The sequence below is a fragment of the Xenopus laevis genome, chromosome 8L (genome assembly GCF_017654675.1).
Source record: "Xenopus laevis strain J_2021 chromosome 8L, Xenopus_laevis_v10.1, whole genome shotgun sequence".
In the NCBI taxonomy this organism is placed as follows: Eukaryota; Metazoa; Chordata; class Amphibia; order Anura; family Pipidae; genus Xenopus; species Xenopus laevis.
The window spans coordinates 34,054,422-34,077,347 of NC_054385.1; the positions used below are offsets into that span (position 1 = coordinate 34,054,422).

Below are 22,926 nucleotides of genomic sequence, written 5' to 3' on the forward strand. Positions count from 1 at the left end.
GAATGCCTACTGTTTTTTTATTGCCTTATGACATTGGAGAATTATGCAGTGCACTGTAGCAAGTGAATGGAACAACACAAATTTAGTTATGGCTATTGTAACCACAAGCCAGCGTGTCCTCACTTGCGCCCACCCACGCGTCCTCGTTTGTGCACAGCCGCGTGCAGGGGGGGCAGGGCGCGATATGGCCTGTCGGAGTGTCGGGTTGCCACCTGCTCAATATTTTACAGGCCTGGCCGGGAAAAATGATGGTTGATCCCAATGTTATTAATAGGGAAAAAAGATAAATACATAGGAAGGCCGGTATTTTTTTCCAGAAAAGGTGGCAACCCTGGCGTGTCCAGTTGGCATTGGCCGTCACTGCATGTATCAAATGGAACGCACCTTCCAATGACATGCGTTACGCTGTCACTTCCCCGGAGAAGAAAATCATATCGTACTTTACAGTCAATACGCTGACGACCATTAGCTGAAACATTACAGGAGAAGCTTTCTCCGCTCTGTCATTCTCTTAAATATAAAAAATTGCAGCTTTTCTGGTAATGTTTCCTGAATACTTAAATTAGCAGCAAGCCATTTACCTAATCTTCTTCATGTTTACTTTATAAGCCGAGGATTGGCAGTCTCCAGCACTGCGAGTGTTGCATAACTCTACTTCCCATCATTCCCTGCCTACTGAACAGAGACAGGGATGATGGCAGATTTAGTTCCATAATGACAAGGCTGGGGGCGATGTGCGGGCACAACATGTCGCCCTGTGTACCCAATACTGAGCTTTGGGTTTAACCCTCAAAAAAATGTAGTATTCTAAATGCATATTATGAAACAACCCCCCCCTTTGCCGGTAAACCACTGTATATGTGTCATTAATAACTGGTGATAAATTGGAACAGTTTAGGTCCCACTCTGATTTTGACATGTTAGCTCACCTGGATTCTAATATGTTCATTTGGGGATGTAAAGGCAAAATGAATAAATGCATATCAGCGCCACTCATTATCAGGGGTATGGTCAGTGATGAGCGCAGCATCACAAGGCGCAGCTAGCCCTATCCTTAGGCAGACAGTAAGAACAAGGCACAATTTGGGCTGTGCCTCCTAACACTCCATACAGAGCCATAGGAAACCAGGGGTAGACCTATTTGCCTCCCCCAACCATCCTTTAGTAACCATCCTTAACTAATATGGAGCAGAGAGGCATGTGGCTATTTGCACACACCCAAATACAGCGTGCAAAATGGAAAGAAAATGACTGCAGCCTTTTTTTACACTTTACACTCTGTACTTGAGTTCACAAATGAGCCCTTAAAAAAAGCACTAGATTGGCATGTCTTCTGATCTCCCTCACTCCTCTATGTGCCTGGACATGTGCCTGTCTGCCCGATGAGCCTGAAACACCAACATCTATTGTTTTGTTAGGCCTGCATATTAGGACTGTCCTGATTAAATAGGGGGGATTGGGGAGTACTATATGGACTTTGGGCAAGATGTGGATAATATATACATAATACACAAGAGCCATTAATATCCTGTAAACTGTATCCTTAGAAATGATGTTTGTCATTTGTGTTGTCATTTGTGTCACATGAAACTTGTATATTATAATACTTAGGGGCCGATTCACTAAGCTCGAGTGAAGGATTCGAATGAAAAATACTTCGAATTTCGAAGTATTTTTTGGGTACTTCGACCATCGAATGGGCTGCTTCGACCTTCGACTACGACCTTCGACTTCGATTCGAACGTTTCGAACGAAAAATCGTTCGACTATTCGACCATTCGATAGTCAAAGTACTTTCCCTTTAAAAAAAACTTCGACCCCCTACTTCGGCAGATAAAACCTACCGAAGTCAATGTTAGCCTATGGGGAAGGTCCCCATAGGCTTGCTAAACTTTTTTTGATCGAAGGATTTTCCTTCGATCGTCGGATTAAAAATCCTTCGATCGAACGAACGAACGAACGTTTAGCGCTAAATCCTTCGACTTCGATATTCGAAGTCGAAGAATTTCAATTCGAGGGTCGAATTTCGAAGTATTTTTTACTTCGAAATTCGACCCTTAGTGAATCTGCCCCTTAATGTACCTGCAATTGTAAAATATGAAGACATTAGAAGTCACCAAGGAGTTCCATGACCTGTATAAAAGCAGGTTGTGCCTTTATATGATCATGGAACTCATCTGTCACTTAAAAGATCCTTATATTTAACAACAGAGTGTATATTACTCCCTATAGATATGCTTTACATGCCTTACCCAGAAAGTAAAATTGGTTTCAAAGTGCAAAATCTGTGCATAACAGTCTGTAGGCAAATGGCAGCATTTTTTAGCTGGAGGGAAAATGCCCTAATCCAACCAGTTTGTCTTTAGCATCAGCCCAAATCATCTGTCACTAACTAATGGTAGGCTCCTTGACTTGATTTGGGTTACTCTACTTGCAGAAAAACAGCTGTGGACATTGTGCCCCATGTGCCCTAAAAACCCCAGATTTTATTTGGCCAATTCTCGCTATACTGTCTAGGGTCGGACTGGGCCGGCAGGACACCACAAAAAAACCTTGTAGGCCCTGAAGCCCCAGGTCTGCTTCTTCCAGGACTGCAGGGACCGATTCCAGTGCTCCCCCTGTGATTGTGTTGGCAAGGAGTTTAGTGCATAAGATGTGTGGGTGCGGCAGGGGGAGGGGGGCAGTTCTAGCAGCTAAGGTGGGGGAAGCCCCAATACAACCCAGTCCTACACTGATACTGTCTGACTAACTAAGCATGTATGTCACGCTGGTGTAATGTTTGTCAGAACGTCCTGTGATCCTGTGGTTTAACTAGATGTTACTGGGCCCAACTGCAAATTCATTTTATGGCCCCCAACACATCTAGAGGTTAACCTGTTTTACCAATATATATTGAAATTTCTCATTAATAAGGCCTCATGTACCCTGTACCTCCTGGGCCACACTGCAGCCACAGGGTCTGCTTCCTCTGTAGTTACACCCCTGCTGTGATCCTGTTATAAATTTACTGCCTTGCCCGGCTCCAACGCTTAAAGCACAGGGGGAGCAGCATCTCTTGGGCCACCTCAGGGTGATAGAGAAACCTAAAACACCCCTGGGGTTATCTGCCTTTATAGTTCTGCTTTTGCCTATATTCCATATGAAACAGATTTTGTGCATCATTTACGCCATTGAAGGGAGCGCTAGTATTATACACACACTGATAAGCTGATCACCGCTTGTGAGAAAATGCAGCCCAGCAACCATTCTGACAGCCTTGCTATGTAATGGAACCTTGCCAGCCGTTCCCGATAATACATTTCTACATTCAATAGCATACAATTTCTCAAATCCTTTTCAGAAACAGTTTCAACGGTTAAACCAAAAAAGCTTGAGAGGAAAGACAGAACAGGAAAAAAAAAACATGAACTTGGTGGCATGCAAATCCAAAAAAACCTGAGTCTATGAGTCTATAAGGCAATTGTTGTTCTATCACTTATTTCACATATTTTAGCAGAAGAGGAGCTGCCAGCCAAAAAAACGAAATACTGGTATACAGTAGGTTTTGATGTCTTTTTAAAAAGACATTTGTAGGGAATTTTCTCTTCTCCCAGTTGGGATTTCTGATACCAGGGCACATTACAGGGCTACAAAGTGTCATCAATCTGTCTGTAAAGTCAGTGGGATAACCAGTAATTAATTAACCAGTAATATACCAGCATTTCAAAGTATACACCGGGGACACCGCTATGGAAGGTGCAACGTATAACTTCCGAAATTTGAATATTAGAAAGAGGGACAAAAAGTTCTGACCACACCTATTATGGCCACACCCTCTAAGTACCACATCCATTTTACAAAATATGGCAGGTTATCAAAAGTTTGAACACATTTCTGGAATGAAGGTGAATTGCCCTCCAAGCAGCAAGTCACAGTTTCCCAAAGAGACCTGCTTATCTTATTAGTTACAATTGTATCTTTGCTTATCTTAAATAGATACAATTACATCAAAGTGCAGGTGCTGAGTATGCTGGGCTCTCTGAGATCAGAGAGAAAGTTGGGATACTTCTTTTACAATCCGCGACTGCGAGTTGTCCAAATTGGGACTGTCCCGCAAAAAATAGGACAGTTGGGAGGTGTGGCAAGGTACAGACAGGGCTCCCACTTGGCTGGTATTTCACAAACTAAGCTGGAAAATACAAGCCAAGGCCAGATCTGATATTATAAATTTACCATCAGTGTACATGCCGGTAGATTTGCAATCCCTAATCATTCTGCCCTGGTCTACATCCAATCTGCCCAATCCTCCTTTGTCTCCCAAACATCTCTGTTACTCTGCCTGCTGACAAAATCTCCACCCACTCAATGCCATGCCCCATTTACTAATCCTCCCTCCTTACATAACAGCTCATAATATGATGGGACACCTCCCGGTCCTGCCCCTTATCTCAATGGCCAGTATTAACCCAAACAAAATGGGCAAAGTTATTCTTTAGATCTAAGAAAGGGTACAAATCAGACTGATGGACACAACTTTAATAAAAACTACTCTCTTTCTGTTGCACCTTCCATACCTGTTACTGAGGAATAGCCCCCCCCCCCCAATTCCAAAAACATACAGCCAGATGAATAGGCTCCTGATAGCATTGACTATGTTGTGTGTGAATGTGACCATAGATTGTAAACTCCAGGGATTGATGGGAATGATTTAAAATCTGTGTAAATGGGCTACAGAGTATTAAAGAACTAATAATATTTAGGGATGCACCGAATCCAGGATTCAGTTCGGGATTCGGGCAGGATTCAGCTTTTTTCAGCAGGATTCAGATTCGGCCGAATCCTTCAGCCCGGCTGAACCGAATCATACGCAAAGTAGGGGTGGGAGGGAAATTACGTGACTTTTTGTCACAAAACAAGGAAGTAAAAAATGTTTTCCTCTTCCCACCGCTAATTTACATATGCAAATTAGGGTTCGGATTTGGTTCAGTATTCGGCCGAATCTGTCCTGAAGGATTCGGGGGTTCGGCCGAATCCAAAATAGTGGATTCGGTGCATCCCTAATAATATTGATAAAAAGTGGGTAAAAAGAGCAACTTTATTCAAAACGTAACACAAATTTACATATAGTATATTTAGTCCTAGAATTGACAAATGGATTTTAAATGCCTTAATATGCCCTAAATCATGAGTGCCCATACTTTACTAATGAGGGGTCTACTTTTAGGGATGTCGTCGCATTAAGATCTACATCACCATAAAAACATTGTTAGCATTCTGTTCCAATGAAAACTTTACTTAAATATTGTATTGATTTATGCACAAATGTATATTGCTAGGCTAGGTTAAGTAGAAACTATTTATTATGTAACTTTAATGAATAAACTGCAATAAATAACTTAATGAAAATAATTAAACAGGAGGGTAATTAAGTCAAGTTGTTTGTTGACAGTGCCTTGAGATCTACTGATCATCGGCTAAAGGTCTACTGGTAGATCCCGATTTTAGACCTTTTGGGCACCCCTGCCTTAAATGATCTGAAAGAAAGAAAATAACACATTGGTAATTGCTTTCCATATACTTGTAGGGTCAATAGAGGCTGCAGGAAATAATCAACATGTTCTGCTCTGGGAAACGTGTTGATCCCCAAACAATATACAAGTCTAATCTCCAATGTTCAACCAGAAATGTTATTCAAGAAGCTGAAATAATTAGTTTTAATTCTCTTTGCAACAGAAAGGGTCTCCCCATTGGAATTAATTCTGTCCTGCTGTACCTAGTTTCTTCTGGTTACTGAAGGATGGCAGTAAATATCAGGTATACTGTCCTGAGATCGTATATCCTTTTGTCCCCTTTAGTTGACCAGTGCATACATTTCATATTAAGGATTCAGTACTGCAGAAATGGAAGAGTTTATATAAGGATTTTTAAATTCCTTCTGTTCCTTCCATATTTGTATTTATCCAGCAAAAGATGGATCTTTCCATGTAGAAATGTTTCTATGTTGGAACATTTTAAGGGTCATTCAACAAAACTGCACTTCTTAGTTCTCAGTTATAGAGCCAACAGCCAGGGATTTAAGTGCAAACTGTGCTTTGTAACCTGAGTTGAAATTCAAGGTTACCGGTATGTGCCACAGTAGAGCAGTACTAGTAGAAAGTCACCAAGTTACTGCTTAAAGGAGAACACCCAATAAAAAAGCCCCATCTACTACCATTGATAGTCCTCCCTCCCTGCTTCCTACCCTCATAGTACATTATTACAGAAAGTGTCCCTGGATAGTATGCTCACTTATTTATGCATCGGAGCTCATGGGCGCCATTTGTGGGTTTTCGGTCTCAGGGTCGGACTGGGCTGGCGGGACACCGGGAAAAAACCCGGTGGGCCCAGACCCACTCCTTGCACTCCCTATCCTAACCTCCCTTCAAGACACCTGCAGCACTTGTGGTTGGCGGGGGCTGGTGGATTGTGAGAGGGGCCCGTGAGGCGGTGGGCCCTGTGCCCCCCAGTCCGTCACTGTTCGGTCTTCTTCGAATCCTCTTCCCTTCAGCAGTTTTCAGAAATTTTCAGCGCATGCCCAGTTGGTATGCCCAGTTGGTATGAAAACTGGACTGCTCCAACTGCGCATGTGCCAAATACGGAATTCACTTAACAGAGAAGACCAAAGATCTAGAAGATGGCGCCCATGAGCACAGCTGCACTGCTCTGCATAAATATGTGAGAATGCAATCCAGGGGCACTTTCTGGAATAATGCACAATGAGGGTAGAAAGCAGGGAGTAGATGGGGCTTTTATTATTGGGGGGGGGTTATTTCTTCTTTAAATGGGACCTGTGACCCAGAGCTGTATAATAAAAGTCCTTTTCAATTTTTTAAATTAAAAAATCCATACCTATTAATACCTGTTATAAACACATTTATAAATCTCAGCTGTCATTTATTGCCTGCCCCACCTCTATGCCTTTGACTAGAGGCGGCAGTCAATTATTTTCACTTTCCATTCTGCACTTCCTAAATGCACTGCACCCCCCACATTCCCCCCCTTCCTTACAATCTAATTTTGCAACCAGTACATGGGCATGGGTATCAGGCCCCACATTCTGATCCATAAACAAGGTTTTCACACAGTAGTGAAGTGCTCAACCTCTGTGCATTATCCCTTGGGGCCAGGTGCTAGCAGTCTACTACCCAATCTGCCATGGGTTAGTAAATGCAATGTCCAATATCCATAAAACCGCTGACAAAATAAATGCTGTGCTTTGTGATTTTTATTGGCTTATATCAAGTAGACAAAAAAGCCTTAAAAAAAGCATTAATAACACTGTTTAAACACTGTTTAAATGGCACCTACCTGCTAGCTGTGATTGTGAATTCCCAGACTAAAGGGAACAAGATTTGAATATTTTAAATAGCGTAAGTAAAGTTTATTTTGCTCGAATAACATGGTAAAATAGGATTTGGAATTATTTCTTAGGATGACAGGTCCCCTTTAATGGCGGAGGGTTGTTAATTGATTCTTGGACTCTTTGTCAGTGACTGAATGTGACTTTTTGGCAGTTGCCGCCACCAGTGCACAAATCAAAACTGCCCACTAGATGGCACTTATTCACCTCGGTAGGCTCGAATAACATTTAGTATGGAGACGTGTAAATAGTTTCTTTTTCTGACTCTATGACAAAAAGAATCATCATTGTGTGTTAGAAATTTCAATGGGTATCTGTTTATGTTTTTTTTTTTGAGAATCTCTCTAGTATTTGCATTAATTCAAGGATGGAAATGGAAACTAAATATAGTATGGGAACAAATACAATCCATAGAGCAAGAAAGTATCTGTATTAAATAGTGATTACAATTGTCCAAATTATACCCAGCAAACCAGCAGTTGAATGCTCTAACAACAAAGCAGACTTGTGATTGGTGACTTTGGGTTATTATGTTTAAGCAATATATCTTAATAATATTTATGATTAGTAACTGTGCCAATGTCTTTTTTCCGACCCTTAGGCTGTCTACAAAGCCTGGCTTTGCTCAGAGTATTTCAACGTGACCCAGCGGCAGTGCCGCCATCGCATTCCCTGCAAGCAGTACTGCCTGGAGGTTCAAACCCGCTGTCCGTTCATGCTACCTGACAATGACGACCTTGTCTATGGAGGGTTACCTGGCTTCATCTGTACAGGTAAGCTGGAATATTTTTAGCTATAGTGGATAAAAATCTGTATGACACTGGAATTTAAAGGGATACTGTCATGGGAAAAAAATTTTTTTCAAAATGCATCAGTTAATTCCATTTCTCAAAAGAGCAAACAGATTTTTTTATATTCAATTTTGAAATCTGACATGGGGCTAGACATATTGTCAATTTCCCAGCTGCCCCAAGTCATGTGACTTGTGCTCTGATAAACTTCAGCCACTCTTTACTGCTGTACTGCAAGTTGGAGCGATATCACCCCCTCCCTTTCCCCCCCCAGCAGCCAAACAAAAGAACAATGGGAAGGTAACCAGATAGCAGCTCCCTAACACAAGATAACAGCTGCCTGGTAGATCTAAGAACAACACTCAATAGTAAAAACCCATGTCCCACTGAGACACATTCAGTTACATTGAGAAGGAAAAACAGCAGCCTGCCAGAAAGCATTTCTCTCCTAAAGTGCAGGCACAAGTCATATGACCAGGGGCAGCTGGGAAATTGACAAAATGTCTAGCCCCATGTCAGATTTCAAAATTGAATATAAAAAAATCTGTCTTTTGAGAAATGGATTTCAGTGCAGAATTCTGCTGGAGCAGCACTATGAACTGATTAATTTTGAAAAATTAAAAACTTTGAAATTAATTAAAAAATTTTTTTCCCATGACAGTATCCCTTTAAAACATGGGGCGCTGGGCAAATCTTCACTAGGGCAGAAATCCATAGCAACCTGTTTGTCATTAACATGGATTAGTCAGCTCCACACATGATAAGGAAACATGTTTCTTCTGTGCTAAAGCTTCATATTTTTTGTGACAACTTCATATACCATGCACCCTATAGCTGTGCTCTCTCTCTCTCAATCCAAATAGTCCTCATGCAAAGCAATGGATGACAAAATATATGTTAGTGGATGGGGAATGGTCTATTCTCACTAATGGGGCCAAGAAGATGGAATGAGTAATGATGGAAAGAGCAGTTATAAATAGAAATATGCATCCTTTACACATGGTATATTCAAGACTGGATTTGTGGAAAGGCCACCAAGGCCCGGGCGGGAAGGGAAGGAACGGCAGTGGGCCTAGGGGCGCCCACTATGTAAATCCGGCCCAGGGTATATAATCCTTCCAGTTATTTTTTTCAACAATTTCTATGTCTGCTTTTTTAAATGTGTTTTGGGTGTAGTAAAAACCAAAGGTGTTACAGGTGTGAACAATGCAGGGGAAATTACAGGTGTGAACAATACAGGATTTTATCATCTGAATTTGAGGTGCAAACAATGCAGGGGCCAGTTAATGTCTGTAGTGATACCTTTTAAAGCTTACACATGGTAAGTAGTCAAAGCAGACAGACTTTCATGTGGGGGCCACACAAGGGGGGCTGCCAGTTGGACGGTCCTGCTCTAGTCACAATCATGATTGCATTTGTTTTGGTTGTAGGGCACCTGAATTTCTGTTCTTGAACTAAATTAAATTGTGTTTTGATTGCATTATGGGGCCACTGCTTATTCCCTTGTCTCTCTGTCATTTCTATAAAGCAGACCTGACATGGCACTCTACTCAGCACTCCACATTGTTACACTGGGTGATTGCCTGTAATGCTTGTTTTACAGACTTGTCACCAGCAACACATTCTAAAACCAGGATTCTGATTGGGGAATCCTCCTGCACATTTGAAGCAATATTGGCATGTTTTTATAATACATAGGAGTGTCTATTTTATTGTGATGTAGGAATACTTTTTTATTTTTATACCTGCTGATTAGCCACCTCTGCTATACACCTCCTATACTTACAGGCTGTAATGAGGAGAATGAGCCCCTTCCATCGCTGGGCTGGAGCAAAGTGATACTTCTATAAAGCTAAAGTGGAAAGAACTCCATCCTACCAAAAAATCATGGCACTCCCAGACTAAGGGGGTTATTTAGACTAAAGCTGGCCATAGACGCAAAGATTTGATCGTACGAATCAAGGATATTATCTTATTTATCAATAAAATAACTTGAAAAAGTTGGCTCGAGAAAAGACTCGTTAAAAATAGGGATGCACCGAATCCACTATTTTCATTTCAGCCGAACCCCGAATCCTTCCCGAAAGATTCAGCCGAATAACGAACCAAATGCAAGTCCTAATTTGCATATGCATATAAAAATTAGGGGTGGGAAGGGGAAAACATTTTTTACTTCCTTGTTTTGTGACAAAAAGTCACGGGACTTCCCTCCCAGCATCTAATTTGCATATGCCAATTAGGATTTGCATTCAGTTCGTCCGGCTATAAAGATTCAAACCCAAACCGAATCCTGTATTCAGTGCATCCCTAGATGCGAAAACTCGGATATGACCCCTGAATCGCTCAATTTTTTTCAGTGAAAACCCCTGAATTTTTCAAATTATCGTATGAAACCTAGCACAGACAACAATATCTTCAAATTGTAAAAGGTACATCTGCCATTGAATTTTATATGACCTCATCAGGTTTGAGATGGCAGATTTTCAGATTCTGACTTTTAGCAGCTTTTTTTTTTTTCAACGTTTAGTATGATGTAGAGCAGGGATCCCCAACCTTTTGAACCCATGAGCAACATTCAGAAGTAAAAGGAGTTGGGGAGCAACACTAGAAAAATGTTCTTGGGTGCCAAATAAGGGCTGTGATTGGCCATTTGGCTATGTGGAACCTATATTGAGGCTCTGTTTGGCAGTGGACCTGGTTTTTATACAACTACAACTTGCCTCCAAAACTGGAATTGAAAAATAAGCTCCTGCTTTGAGGCAACTGAGAGCAACATCCAAGGGGTTGGAGAGCAACATGTTGCTCAGGAGCTTACTGGTTGGGGATCACTGATGTAGAGACAATTTGCAGTTGGTTTTAATTTTCTACTATTTGTGTTATTTAGCTTTTTATTTAGCAGCTCTCCCATCTGGTTGCTAGGGTCCAAATTACCATAACAACCATGCACTGATTTGAATAAGAGACTGGGATAGGAGAGGGGCTGAATAGAAAGACGAGTAATAAATAGTAGCAATTACAATAAATTTGTAGCCTTACATGGCATTTGTTTTTAGATTGGGTCAAAGCTGGAAAGAATCAGAAGAAAAAGGCAAATAATTCAAAAATAAAAAAATGAAGTTCAATTAAAAAGTTGTTTAGAATTAGCCATAATATAGCACACTAAGGGGCCGATTCACTAACTTCGAGTGAAGGATTCGAAGTAAAAAAAACTTCGAAGTGTTTTCTGGGCTACTTCGACCATCGAATGGGCTACTTCAACCTTCGACTACGACTTCGAATCGAAGGATTCGAACTAAAAATCGTTCGACTTTTCGACTATTCGATAGTCTCTTTAAGAAAAAACTTCGACCCCCTAGTTCGCCATCTAAAAGCTACCGAAGTCAATGTTAGCCTATGGGGAAGGTCCCCATAGGCTTTCCTAAGTTTTTTTGGTCGAAGGATAATCCTTCGATCGTTGGATTAAAATCCTTCGAATCGTTAGATTCGAAGGATTTAATCGTTCGATCGAAGGATTATTCCTTTGATCATTCGATCAAACTATTTGCGCTAAAATCCTTCGACTTCGATATTCGAAGTCGAAGGATTTTAATTCCCCGTCGAATATCGAGGGGATATTCGTGTTTCTAACCCCAATCGTCATGGGCCCATTGGGGCTGCTGAGAATTGCCGCAGGTAAAACTCTCAAATATCAAAATGCACACAAAGGCATTTTACCTTAAAAGGGATATAATCTTCCATAAAACGAATTTATTGTATAATTCCTAGGTGCTGCACTGAGCATGTTCCTAAGGTTAAAATACAATGTACGTTCCCATCCAATGGCCGTTTTCTGCTTTTTGTCAATGCCCTGTAGAGCCAGTAATGCCAAAAAGAGAAAATCCTTTGTAAACATCTGCAGATAATATCTGTCAGACCATTATTATAAATATAAATGTCATGCTTAAACCACCAATCATATGCCAGACTGGTTCCAGCTTTACTGCAGTGTCTTCATGAACATGACATGGTCTACATGAAGACAGAGGACACTTGTCATCCAATAATGATTCCACCAGTAACATTCCATCACTTTTCCCATTGCATCTAAAGATGTTTCCTTCCCTTCCTCCTCCAGCAAAGTTCCATTGCCTGCTCAGCTGGGAAGTATCTGTCTTCGTTATACAGTATTAAGTGCTGATTAGCAATAAGTGACGTCACAATCTGCGATGCACAAGGGTTAAAATTGATATTTGTTAGGTAGAGGTCACTGAGCACAAAAGTAATATTTGAAAGGTCTCTCTGCTGTAACCCACTAATCAGAGCAGTAGATCTTGACGGGCATTGTGACTGCAACGCTATTGATCAGGCTATGATGGCCATCAGTAGCTGTCAGTGAATTAAGCTGGGTTGCACATTAATAACATTTGTAAATGCATCTGTCCACCTTGTTGGAACTGGGAATATACAGTGTCAGGATTTTGTACACAATGTACAAATGTAGGCGTTTTTTACAGTTAAGATCATTGATCTTTTTACAGGGAAATACAATGCTGCAAAAAAATCTGGCTGCACAACAGTTATATATTGAGGCTTTAAAGGAGAACTAACCCCTGAAAACGAATAGGGCTTAAAACACCATGTGTTATATACTGAACTTATTGCACCAGCCTAAAGTTTCAGCTTCTCAATAGCAGCAATGATCCAGGACTTCAAACTTGTCACAGGGGGTCACCATCTTGGAAAGTGTCTGTGACACTCGCATGATCAGTGGGCTCTGAGCAGCTGTTGAGAAGCTAAGCTTAGGGGTTGTCACTAATTATCAAGCAGAAAATGAGGTTGGTCTGTAATATAAGCTGATGCTACAGGGCTGATTATTAAATTCTGATGCTAATTGTGCTGGTTTCTGTGCTGCGGTGTAGTAATTATTCATATTATTCATATTAATTACTAATCAGCCTTATACTGTGACAGTTATATTCTATGAGGGGAATGTAATCAAAGTCGCAAAGAGCAAAACAATTCGCACCAATAAGACTAAAAATCCACATCTCGCAATGTAATATTGTTCCTTAAACTGTTTTTAATCGCGCACTCATAAGAAGTGCTTGAAGGTGTCGTAATCTTTTGGAGCAAACATAACGACTTTTTCAGTAAGAAGTTTTATTACATTGACTGCGCATTGGCGCAAACTATAATTCGCAAATGGTCTTTCACTGTCGGAAGTGGTCGCTAAACAGTTTCCGGGCTCGCAAAAGCTATATTAAATTCGCACAAAGCAAAATTTGTTCGGGCAAAGGCATAACTTTTCGCATTGCGAATAGTTTTTCCGTTAGCGATTTTTATTACATTCCCCCGTATGTGTACAGTATATTTTGAGTCAGTCCCTAAGCTCAGTAAGTGACAGCAGCACAGAGCATGTGCAGTGAATAAGCAGAAAAGAAGATGGGGAGCTACTGGGGCATCTTTGGAGACACAGATCTTCCCTGCTAAAGGGCTTTGGTTGCCTGGGGCTGGTACAGAAGCCCAAAATATAATGTACAACATCACCAGAAGAACTAGTGATGCCTGGCTGCACCATGCAGGCCACTGCTCTAGCCATAAAGAACAATTCTTACTGATTTATACATAAATATACAGCCATTTCTCATAGAAGGGAGTTCTTTATAATGTCATTGGAGGTAGCCCTTTTTTGAAGACAAACATATCCATGCAAGTAGATTATTGTCTAATAATATTAATAACCCCTTTATTACTGTTTTATGGGGCTGTTTGTTATGTTAAGGCCTTAAATCCATGCCATGGATTGTGACAAATTTGATTGTACAGGTATGGGACCTGTTATCCAGAATGCTCGGGATCTTTCTGTAATTTGGATCTTCATGTCTACTGGAAAATCATTTAAACATTTAGGGCCAGATTTATCAAAGGGCGAGTTGTGTTTTTCATAGATAGTTCAGTAAAAACTTGAATTTTTTGGGTTGAAAAAAGAAGAGATTTATTATGCCCCAAAGCTGCAAATAGCTTGAATCTGAAAGTACTCCAGCTAAAACCTGTTGGGGGTCATACAGAAGTCAATGGAAGGTCCCTTGAACCATTTGAAGATGTTAGTAGCCTTCATGATTTTTGGTTTTTTTTTGGTGGTTTGAGCTTGAAAACTCAATAAATTCAAGCTATTTTTTTTGCAGATAACATGAACAATTTAGGTATTCGAGTTTTTCCCTCCGATTGCATTGATTTGAGTTTTTAACATTCCAGTTTTTTCATAAATAAGAAACATTTGAGTTGTGAGTTTAATCAAAAAAACCTCACAAACTCACCCTTTGATAAATTACCCCCTTAATTAACTCGATAGGATTGTTTTGCCTCCAACAAGGATTAATTATATCTAAGGGCTCTTACACATGAGCGTTTTTACCTGCGCTCCCCTGCGCTCCGTTTTTTGGCGTTCAGCCGCAGGGGAGTGCAGGAATAGACGCATTTCATTATTTCAAATGGGGCTGTACTCACACAGGCGCATGTAGGCGCCGAACACAGGTTGAGACGCAACATGCTGCATTTTTCCTGCGTTCGACGCCTACACACGCCTGTGTGAGTACAGCGATTTAATACTTTTAATAAATGACATGACATTTATAATTTTAGAGAAATGTTGTTTAATAGTAGTTTTATTATTTTATAATGCCATTGCTGTTGAATTCATATGCTGTGTTAAAGGAGGGAGAATAGAAGCCAGAATTAATTTCCCTGCATTCAAATTCTTTACCAAAAACAAACTCTTTACCAAAAAACCCCTTACCCCCCACCCCACGTAGACCCCCTCCCCCCAGCCTAGCTGCCCTCCCCCCCCCTACGGTCTACGTGGGGTAGGGGTTTTTTGGTAAAGTGTTTGTTTCTCTTTTAAGGGGAAACTTCAGTAACATTCTAATACAGAATTGCCGCTAAACTAGGGATTTGGAGAAGCACTTTTCTTCAGGATTTGGCCACATATGTATGGGCTTACTTAAGATGAAGGAAAGTTACAAAATAGAACGTAACATGAACAAATGACAAAACTAGTTGTAAATTTAGATGAAACAAGAACAAAGTAACCAAAAACAACCATTTTTCAGAAAAATAACATTTCCCTCTCTAGCATGGACAAGAGCAGGTAAGACATTGACTTAATAAATATCATACAAGCATTCGGACAAAAACATTTGATTTCTTGAAAAAAATCCAAATTTGAACGTTCATAAATCTCTCCCTTGGTGTTTTTTGGGGAATTGTGCACAATGTGAATACGCTATTTAGGATTTTAATTCAGTTCTGTACAATGCCAGAGGAATCATTTACAAAATGCACAAAAGTCCCCCCCCCACATAGTGCTCAGTTACAGAGCATTGCGGCAGGGTATTTCTATGCAGCCTGCTTTTTGCACCTTGCACTAAATCCAGGGCATAAGGTTCCATAAACATGAGCACACTTTGCACCAAAAACCCGCTTCACCTGCTTTAAAGGCACATGGGGGCAAATTCACGAACCTGTGGAAATTCGCCAGCGATGGCTTCGCTCACATCGTCACACTTCGCCAAGCGAAAATTCACCAGTAGAACGCTAATTCACTAAAATGCAAGGTTGCATCCAGGGCACCGAACGATGGCGAAGTTTCACTAGAGTTAATTCGGCAAGCAAAGCAAAGTTGCACTAGCGTTGGCTAATTCGCATACGGCGGGAAGTTACATTTCAATGGACATATATGTTGCAGCGAATACATTACACTACACAAGCCCAGGGAAGCTTAATAAAATAAAATAAAGTTGTTATATTGCCCTACACATGTGCCTACTGTATAGTTTATGTGCCATATGTTAGGAAATGTAGGGGGGAAAAATGTACGATTTTTTGCAGTCTATCACCCTGAAAAACTGAAGTCACCAGCATTTTATGGGACTTAGAAAAATTTTAAATTTTCTTTTGAGGAACTCCTATCTACTCTATTGCACTTCACCTGGTATGAGGTGGCGAAGGCAAGTCTGGCGCAAGAGGTAACGTTCATTAAAATCCGCATCTTAGTGAATTTGCGTAGTTACGTCCATTCGCCAGAGCAAAATGTAACTTCCCGAAGTATGGCTAGAGTCCTTCGCTAGCGAATTTTCTACAGCATTAGTCTTCCTTTTATAAATTTGTTCAAGTTCAGGACAGGACTCGATTCAGTATGAGGACTTAGATGAGACAATAATCGGGAATAATTTGTCTTCTAATTACCAAGCTGCAAGCCTGTTTGTCAGTTTACTGGTACCCTGAGCACTCATTTAATTCAGATGCAATAACATAGAATATGTGTGACGGATCAGCATTCTGTGCATTCACTCGGAGTCCTCACCAGGGCCGGATTTACATAGTTGGCTGCCCCTAGGCCCCCTACCGCTCGTCGCCCCTGTCCCTTCCAGGGGGACAGGAGCGATGGGGATTGGCAAACAGGAAATTAAAAAAATATTGTATCTCCAGCACATTCCCAGTGTTTTTGAACCAATGTGGATGTGGTTGGGCAGCATGCTGCCCCCCTAAAATCCTGCCGCCCTAGGCCCGGGCCTAGGTGGCCTTTCCACAAATCCGGGCCTGGTCCTCACAGGGATAGTTTTCCTTCCAGAGTTTCTCTCTTGTGGTCGTTAAAAAGGATAACTCCTGTGTTAAAATATATTTACATTTCCTTGCAACCCAAATTATCATCTTTCTAAGGTCAAACATCTGTTTGACCCTTTCACTGCTGGGGGGTCTGTGCAGCGTCAGTTTGAAGACTTTGTGCACTATTGTCCTGCTGGGATTGTACAGAGAGTTCGCTCCAGCTGAGTGCTTCTCTCCCAGGGCATGGGAGCCTGCTTTATTGAGGATTCCCATTAATCCCCTGTCTATTTAATTTCACTCTCTGTACTTATTATCCACCTGATATATGATGTGTCACAGCATTTCCATATTGCTCTTCTCATATATTTTAAATCAGACACATACCCCTTAGTGGCAGACATACTGTACAGTATATCAAGTTGGAACTGAGCTTATTCCAGAATAATGTATATAGTATTCTGAATAGGGAATTATTAGAAACAGGTGTCCTTTTATTCAGTATGAAAAACAATAATCTGCCTATAAAAAATATGTGTTAAGTGCAATCGTCTGTTTTCTACCCCCAATTTATTACTGGCACCAGGGGAAAATGCACCTGATGCAACAGAGACAAAAGTGTCAAAAGTGAAGCAGTTGCATTTTCGATGGGAATTGGTCTGGAAATGTCTGGTTGGAGTCATTTCAGTGAGGATATATGTGCACTATTCATGTGGTAGCTGACTTGGCAACCCTGGAGCTTCCACCACAGCATTGAACTGGAGGGTCCAAGGCCCACCAGGGCTTCCGACACATGGGTCCCCACTTCCCCTCCAGGACCCCCTGCTCCAGCCGCAGCCCCTCCTCCAGGCCCCCACCTCAGCCACAAGCACCCTCCATCATACCTCCCAACTGTCCCGTTTTCAGTGGGACAGTCCCTCTTTTGACAGCTCAACCCGCAGTCATGGGTTTGTACTGGAAAGTCACAATTTTCTCTGCACTGAACAGCAAAATAAAAGATACAATGTTTCTAATTTAATTGGCTTTTGGCAGAGAGCCCAGAACAGCCATGAAGTTCAGATAAGGTAACAATCTGGAGATAAGCAAATAAGTGATTGTAACAATATAAGATAACAGGTCCCTTTGGGAAAAGTTAGATTCACAGCTTAAAGGGCAATTTCACCTTCATTAGCAAAACTGTAATAACTGTAAAAAAAAACCACGGAAATGTGTTCAAACTTTTATAACTTTTATAACTAGGGCGTGTGGCCAAAAAATGGGCATGGTCAAAAAAATGTTCCCTGCAATACGCGCAACAGATTTTTTGTCCCTCTTTTAATTTCTGAAATGTTTGAAGGTATGCCCTCCATGGAGATCAGGGAGCAGCGCAGGCCCATGCGGGCAACAGATGGGTGGCTGGGCCCACCGGGATTTTACCCAGTGTGCCTCCGGGCCAGTCGAACCCTGGCCACCTGGTTCAGAGGTAGCAGTAGCTCCAGGGTTCCAGCATCAGTAGGCATAACCACAAGGCAAAAGGAAGGCAGCAGCACCCAGTGTAACTACACGGAAGTGCAAACGGCACATATTGACACAAGCAACTTTAATGAATGGGATTTTCCCCGTAACTAACTGCAGTCAGTTTACCAATTACCCCTATTTTCTAACACGTTACCTGTAAAGAAATAGCATGTTATTTGCGGAGAATGTTTTATTTCTGCATGCCTGCCTTTTTAAATACGTGTAGGAGCTGCTACCTCATTTTAATTGATGTCGAGTCATTACTTTGAAGGGAGGTGGTCTATGGAGAATGTGTCAAAACATGGTAGTTTCCCGAATTTGCTCAAGTCTGGGCTCCTGCTAAATTAATTACTCGGACCTCTAGACTGCTTTCACTTAAATCCATCCTTTGGCATTCTGTTCTAGCTGACTCCCCATAGCCTGTGCTTAAGGACCCCAGGTGACACAAACATTTTGTTATTTATGTTAGATCTGGTGGCTTGGCACATCGTATATGTAGATATTATTTTGGTTCACTTTCGTGGGAGGTGAACTACTACTGTTGCATCTAAAAATTGTATTACTAGTGTGTAGTTGTCTTTCTGTGAATATTTCCCAGTAGTCCAATATACTTTAGGCATTTAGGAATAAATATGAAATTGTATATCAGACAGTATAATTATATGTATATCTCTTCTGAAACATAAAATATCTGGATTGAGACTATATCTGGATTGAGTAAAAGAAAGCTTGGCTTCTGTCATACTTTGTATTCATTGATCTAGGTGCACGTGTCCCTTCTAATCTTGTTTCTTGTACCACTTCCAACAGATACGCTAGAAAACCATATGTCCAACACAGAGGCAGAGTGCTGTGATGTCCGATGGCATTCCTGCAAAACCCAAGGGAGCAGCAACCACAACACATCAACCAAATCTACAGACTCCCGGTTCAAATATTATCCACACCACCAGCACCATCGAGACCATCACTTGCATCCCTACCATCATCAGAACCACCAGTCTCTGCTGCCGGTCTCAGCGGGATCCCGCCTCGGAAACACCAGACTAAAGCTATGTGTGCTGGTGCTCATGCTCCTCCACACCATGGCCTCCTTCTCGGTTGTACAGAATGGGGTTACACTGGAGCCCTTGCCTGGCCTGGATGATTCATCGTCACACGAAGAGTGAACTTATGGAAGTGCTTTCTAAAAATCCAGAAGGTTGGAATTGGTTCCTCCGATGGGTCCACTGTTTTCTTTGACCTGGAGGCATGGAGAAGGGAACCTCAAATGCAGTCAACCATGGTGCAGCCTGGTGAAAATATATGAGTTCTATGGGTTAGAGGGCCCGTGAGACACAACTTTGAGAAGGGTTCTGTGTCAGTGGCCTAGAAATGATGCTTGTGCTAAGAAAAGGCAACATGAGGCAGAGTGAGATTGGGGTGGTCAAGTATCACTGTGTTGTGTGAATGCCTGGCAAAATAATATATGGTACCATGTGGTTAGTTAAATCAACACCGGGTTGAGCCTACCATTGGTGACTGGTAAGCCTTATCACTGGTAGCAAAGTGATTTAGTGCTGCCATGATTGTATCTTTGGTCATTTTGTGTTTGGCCAAGTAGCCAGCAATGTTCCAAATGATAACAAAAAAAAAAAGAGAAATGATAGGAATTCAGTCCTGAAGTATTTTCAAGGACAAAAGAAATTTTACAAAAAATCTTCATAAAGATACCCCTAATAAGTGTTATAACAATTGGTATAGTAAACATGATGTGGTAAAGTAATGCTGGCTAGAAACTGAAAGGTAGAAAGGCAATGTCAAATCCTAAATAATAAAAGTGCAAAAAGCTTACATTGCTATGTAGGAAAAATACTTCTAGAATGTAGAAGTATAAGAAATACTGAAGACTACTACAGAGGTATTGGTGGCCCGGAGTGGTCTTGTGCGAATGTTTGCTCCATCCCAATAGGAAAAGGTTGTAGCGAAAACACAACCATAAGCCTAGGAAAGGATGTCTTACCTAATTGCGGCCACAGAGTCCAGAGGCCATACATTCAGGGCTACAATGAACACCAGTTAATTCAAATGAAAATGATTCATCCGCAATGACATTCCAGTTATTCCTATCCAGTACTTGTAAAATGTTTTGTTTTAGTGTGTTTGCTCATGTCACTTCTAATTTCAGATATGTGTGATCTGTTGTATAAACAAACTACCAACCATCTAGTCTCCGAGCCTTTGTTTCCAACCATGCTTTAGGTACTGCATATCCTTCACTTCAACAGCGCTGTGCAACAGTTACAGAGTGAAAAAAACAATGGTTTTGTAGAGAAAAAATATCTCTATGAAGGGGTAAGAGTTAAAGCACCTGGTACTGAGCAGCCACTATAAAACATTCATGATATTATACTGACATGGAGATATGCAATAGCCATGTAGCATTTACCTTCTTTGTGTTTGCATTATTTAATAATTGCCTTGTGTAGTCCTTTTAGGCATCATTTTTAAATAGCAGCCTGATTTCCAAACTCTGTATCAAAATCAGCCTACAGACAATGATTATGCTGTGGGGTTATCTAATGATAAAAGGAATACCTGTACTCACAAGCTGGGCGCCAGGTTATTATTTGCCTTATTGTCCATATTATCACTTTTAGGAGGAGCAACAGGGTCATGGGTGTGGCTTCTTTATTTCTGCCAGGAGTTGTTTTCATCCTCCACAAATGTTTTCATATTAACCAAATTCATTCCCTACTTCAGTCAGCCATATAGAATCATTCATAGAGAATTTGTAAATGTATGTGTTAGGCAAGAAATTACATATTTTAAATTGCCTTAGGGCTGAGATGTGAAATGTGTGGCCTCCTAGATATTGTGAAATTACATCTGTAAACATTCGCGGGATTCTGGGAAATGTATTTCAGCAACATTTGGAAGGCTGTAGGCTTGCCATGCCTTCCCTGGTGGAAAAATGTTCTTTAGCAATTACTATGCAACAGTGCTTGCCAGGGGAGACCCAATCTACTGAAAAACTCAATATAGTCATCTAAGCAAGATAAATCAATAAATGGCTTGTGCTCAATGCTTTTGAATCTTGCCTAAAATTGTCCAATAATTACCATTTGCATGATTTTAAATCAATATTGCAAGGTTCAGAATAGCAGAACTCATCTGTTTCTTTGGTGAAATATTATTATGACAAGGTGGCCATAATAAAAACTGCAAAAAAAAGTGGTTAGGCTAAGGCAGTGGTTTCCAAACTATAAGGCTGCCCCCCCCCCCCCAGTAGAGAACCTTGGCTAGGGGGCCCAGCTTGCAGTCCAGATGGATTTGGGTAGAACATTAATTGATTCTATTAATTCTATTAGAGGAAGTTCAATTAGAGGAAGAATTTTGGTGCACATTTATTTGATGTCCTAGTTGTAATTAGGACTATGGCTGTTTTTGGCAGATACGGCAATGTTTTCATATATTTGGAATCTGGGTTTAGGCTAAGGGGGGCTTCACAGGGGGGCATATTTATTATGTTGTGTCTAAAAAAACGGTGGGATAATACACCACACATCGACCAGGTTTTGCAGTGTAAAAAACGGCATAAAAAACAGCGCAATATTTTTACTTGTTTTTTGTTAAAGTGACTTCTGCATGGTCTATTACACACCGTGCAATATTTTACCCAGCTTTTTACACCTTTTCTCTGCGAATTTTGTTTTTCACAGCATAATAAGAGTATCGATTGTTTCTCATTTCAATGTAATTGCTGCCCTGCAACCTGCATTTATTACAAGTGTTCCTTTTTTTTGATCTGGAAATCTTAGGTTAGGCTACGTTGTGTTAAATATAGGTCAGTCTTTTCCTCATTTACTGTAAAAATACTCAATGTAGAGCTTGGTAAGAGTGAGGGTTAACTTACCAAATGTGCTGGGGGGGGTCCAGTTGCTCAAGCCCCAGACCTTCAGCTCCGGGAGGCAGACATCATGCAAATGTTTGAGATAGGCTGGCACAAACTGGATAATAGATGCAGTTAAAAAAGTATTTATTTAGACAAAAAACATCTAAAAGAACAGCTATACACCATACTTTTATTTCTATCCATTCATCACGGGCCTAAAAAGATTAATTGTCCATAAGAGATTTTAAGAAGAAGAAGAAGACTCCACAATATTTTTATGCTTGCTATCACTGTTTTGTCTTGTGTCAATATTTTTTATTTGCTTAAAACATTCATGTAAGCACCTCCGTGCATGATATTTAACAGGGGTGCTTGAAGGAAATTTTATTATGGCAAGAATTTGTTATAAAGAGGATGCCCAGGGCAAAACTCCAAAATCTTTCCAATATTATCAAATACACATTAGGGGGTTTCTCTTGTATTCCAGAGAAGCTTGCTTTTGTGCAAATTGTAGAAAAACATAAGGACATTGATGACCATATAACGTTCTGCCTGAAACATGGTATCATCAAAAGCCTCTTCCATCCAAGCCTCTTAATAAAAATACAAGTGTATAAACGTTCATTAGGAGGATCCCTGCTGATCACACATGGAATGGCTTCATTTAATATGTGCTGGTGCCGTACCCCTTATCAGTCAATAGCTAGGTGCGTTGCCTCACATGCTGTTTATGATTGGAGTATTTAGTGATTGTACGCAGGACCAGTTTGGGTGATTTAAAGGGATACTGTCATGAGAAAAAAAAC

At 40.8% G+C, this 22,926-nt stretch overlaps 1 protein-coding gene across 1 annotated transcript in view; it reads left to right on the forward strand.

Moving 5' to 3' along the window:
• The window catches only part of LOC108698310 (transmembrane protein FAM155B), a 116,147-nt gene extending 95,697 nt beyond the window's left edge, over positions 1-20,450 (forward strand). The window contains exons 2-3 of the mRNA XM_018229703.2: positions 7,980-8,151; positions 19,057-20,450. Coding sequence (XP_018085192.1) covers positions 7,980-8,151; positions 19,057-19,415 — 531 coding nt within the window. The 3' untranslated portion in view covers positions 19,416-20,450. The remainder of the gene's footprint in view (positions 1-7,979; positions 8,152-19,056) is intronic.
• Positions 20,451-22,926: the final 2,476 nt, after the last annotated feature.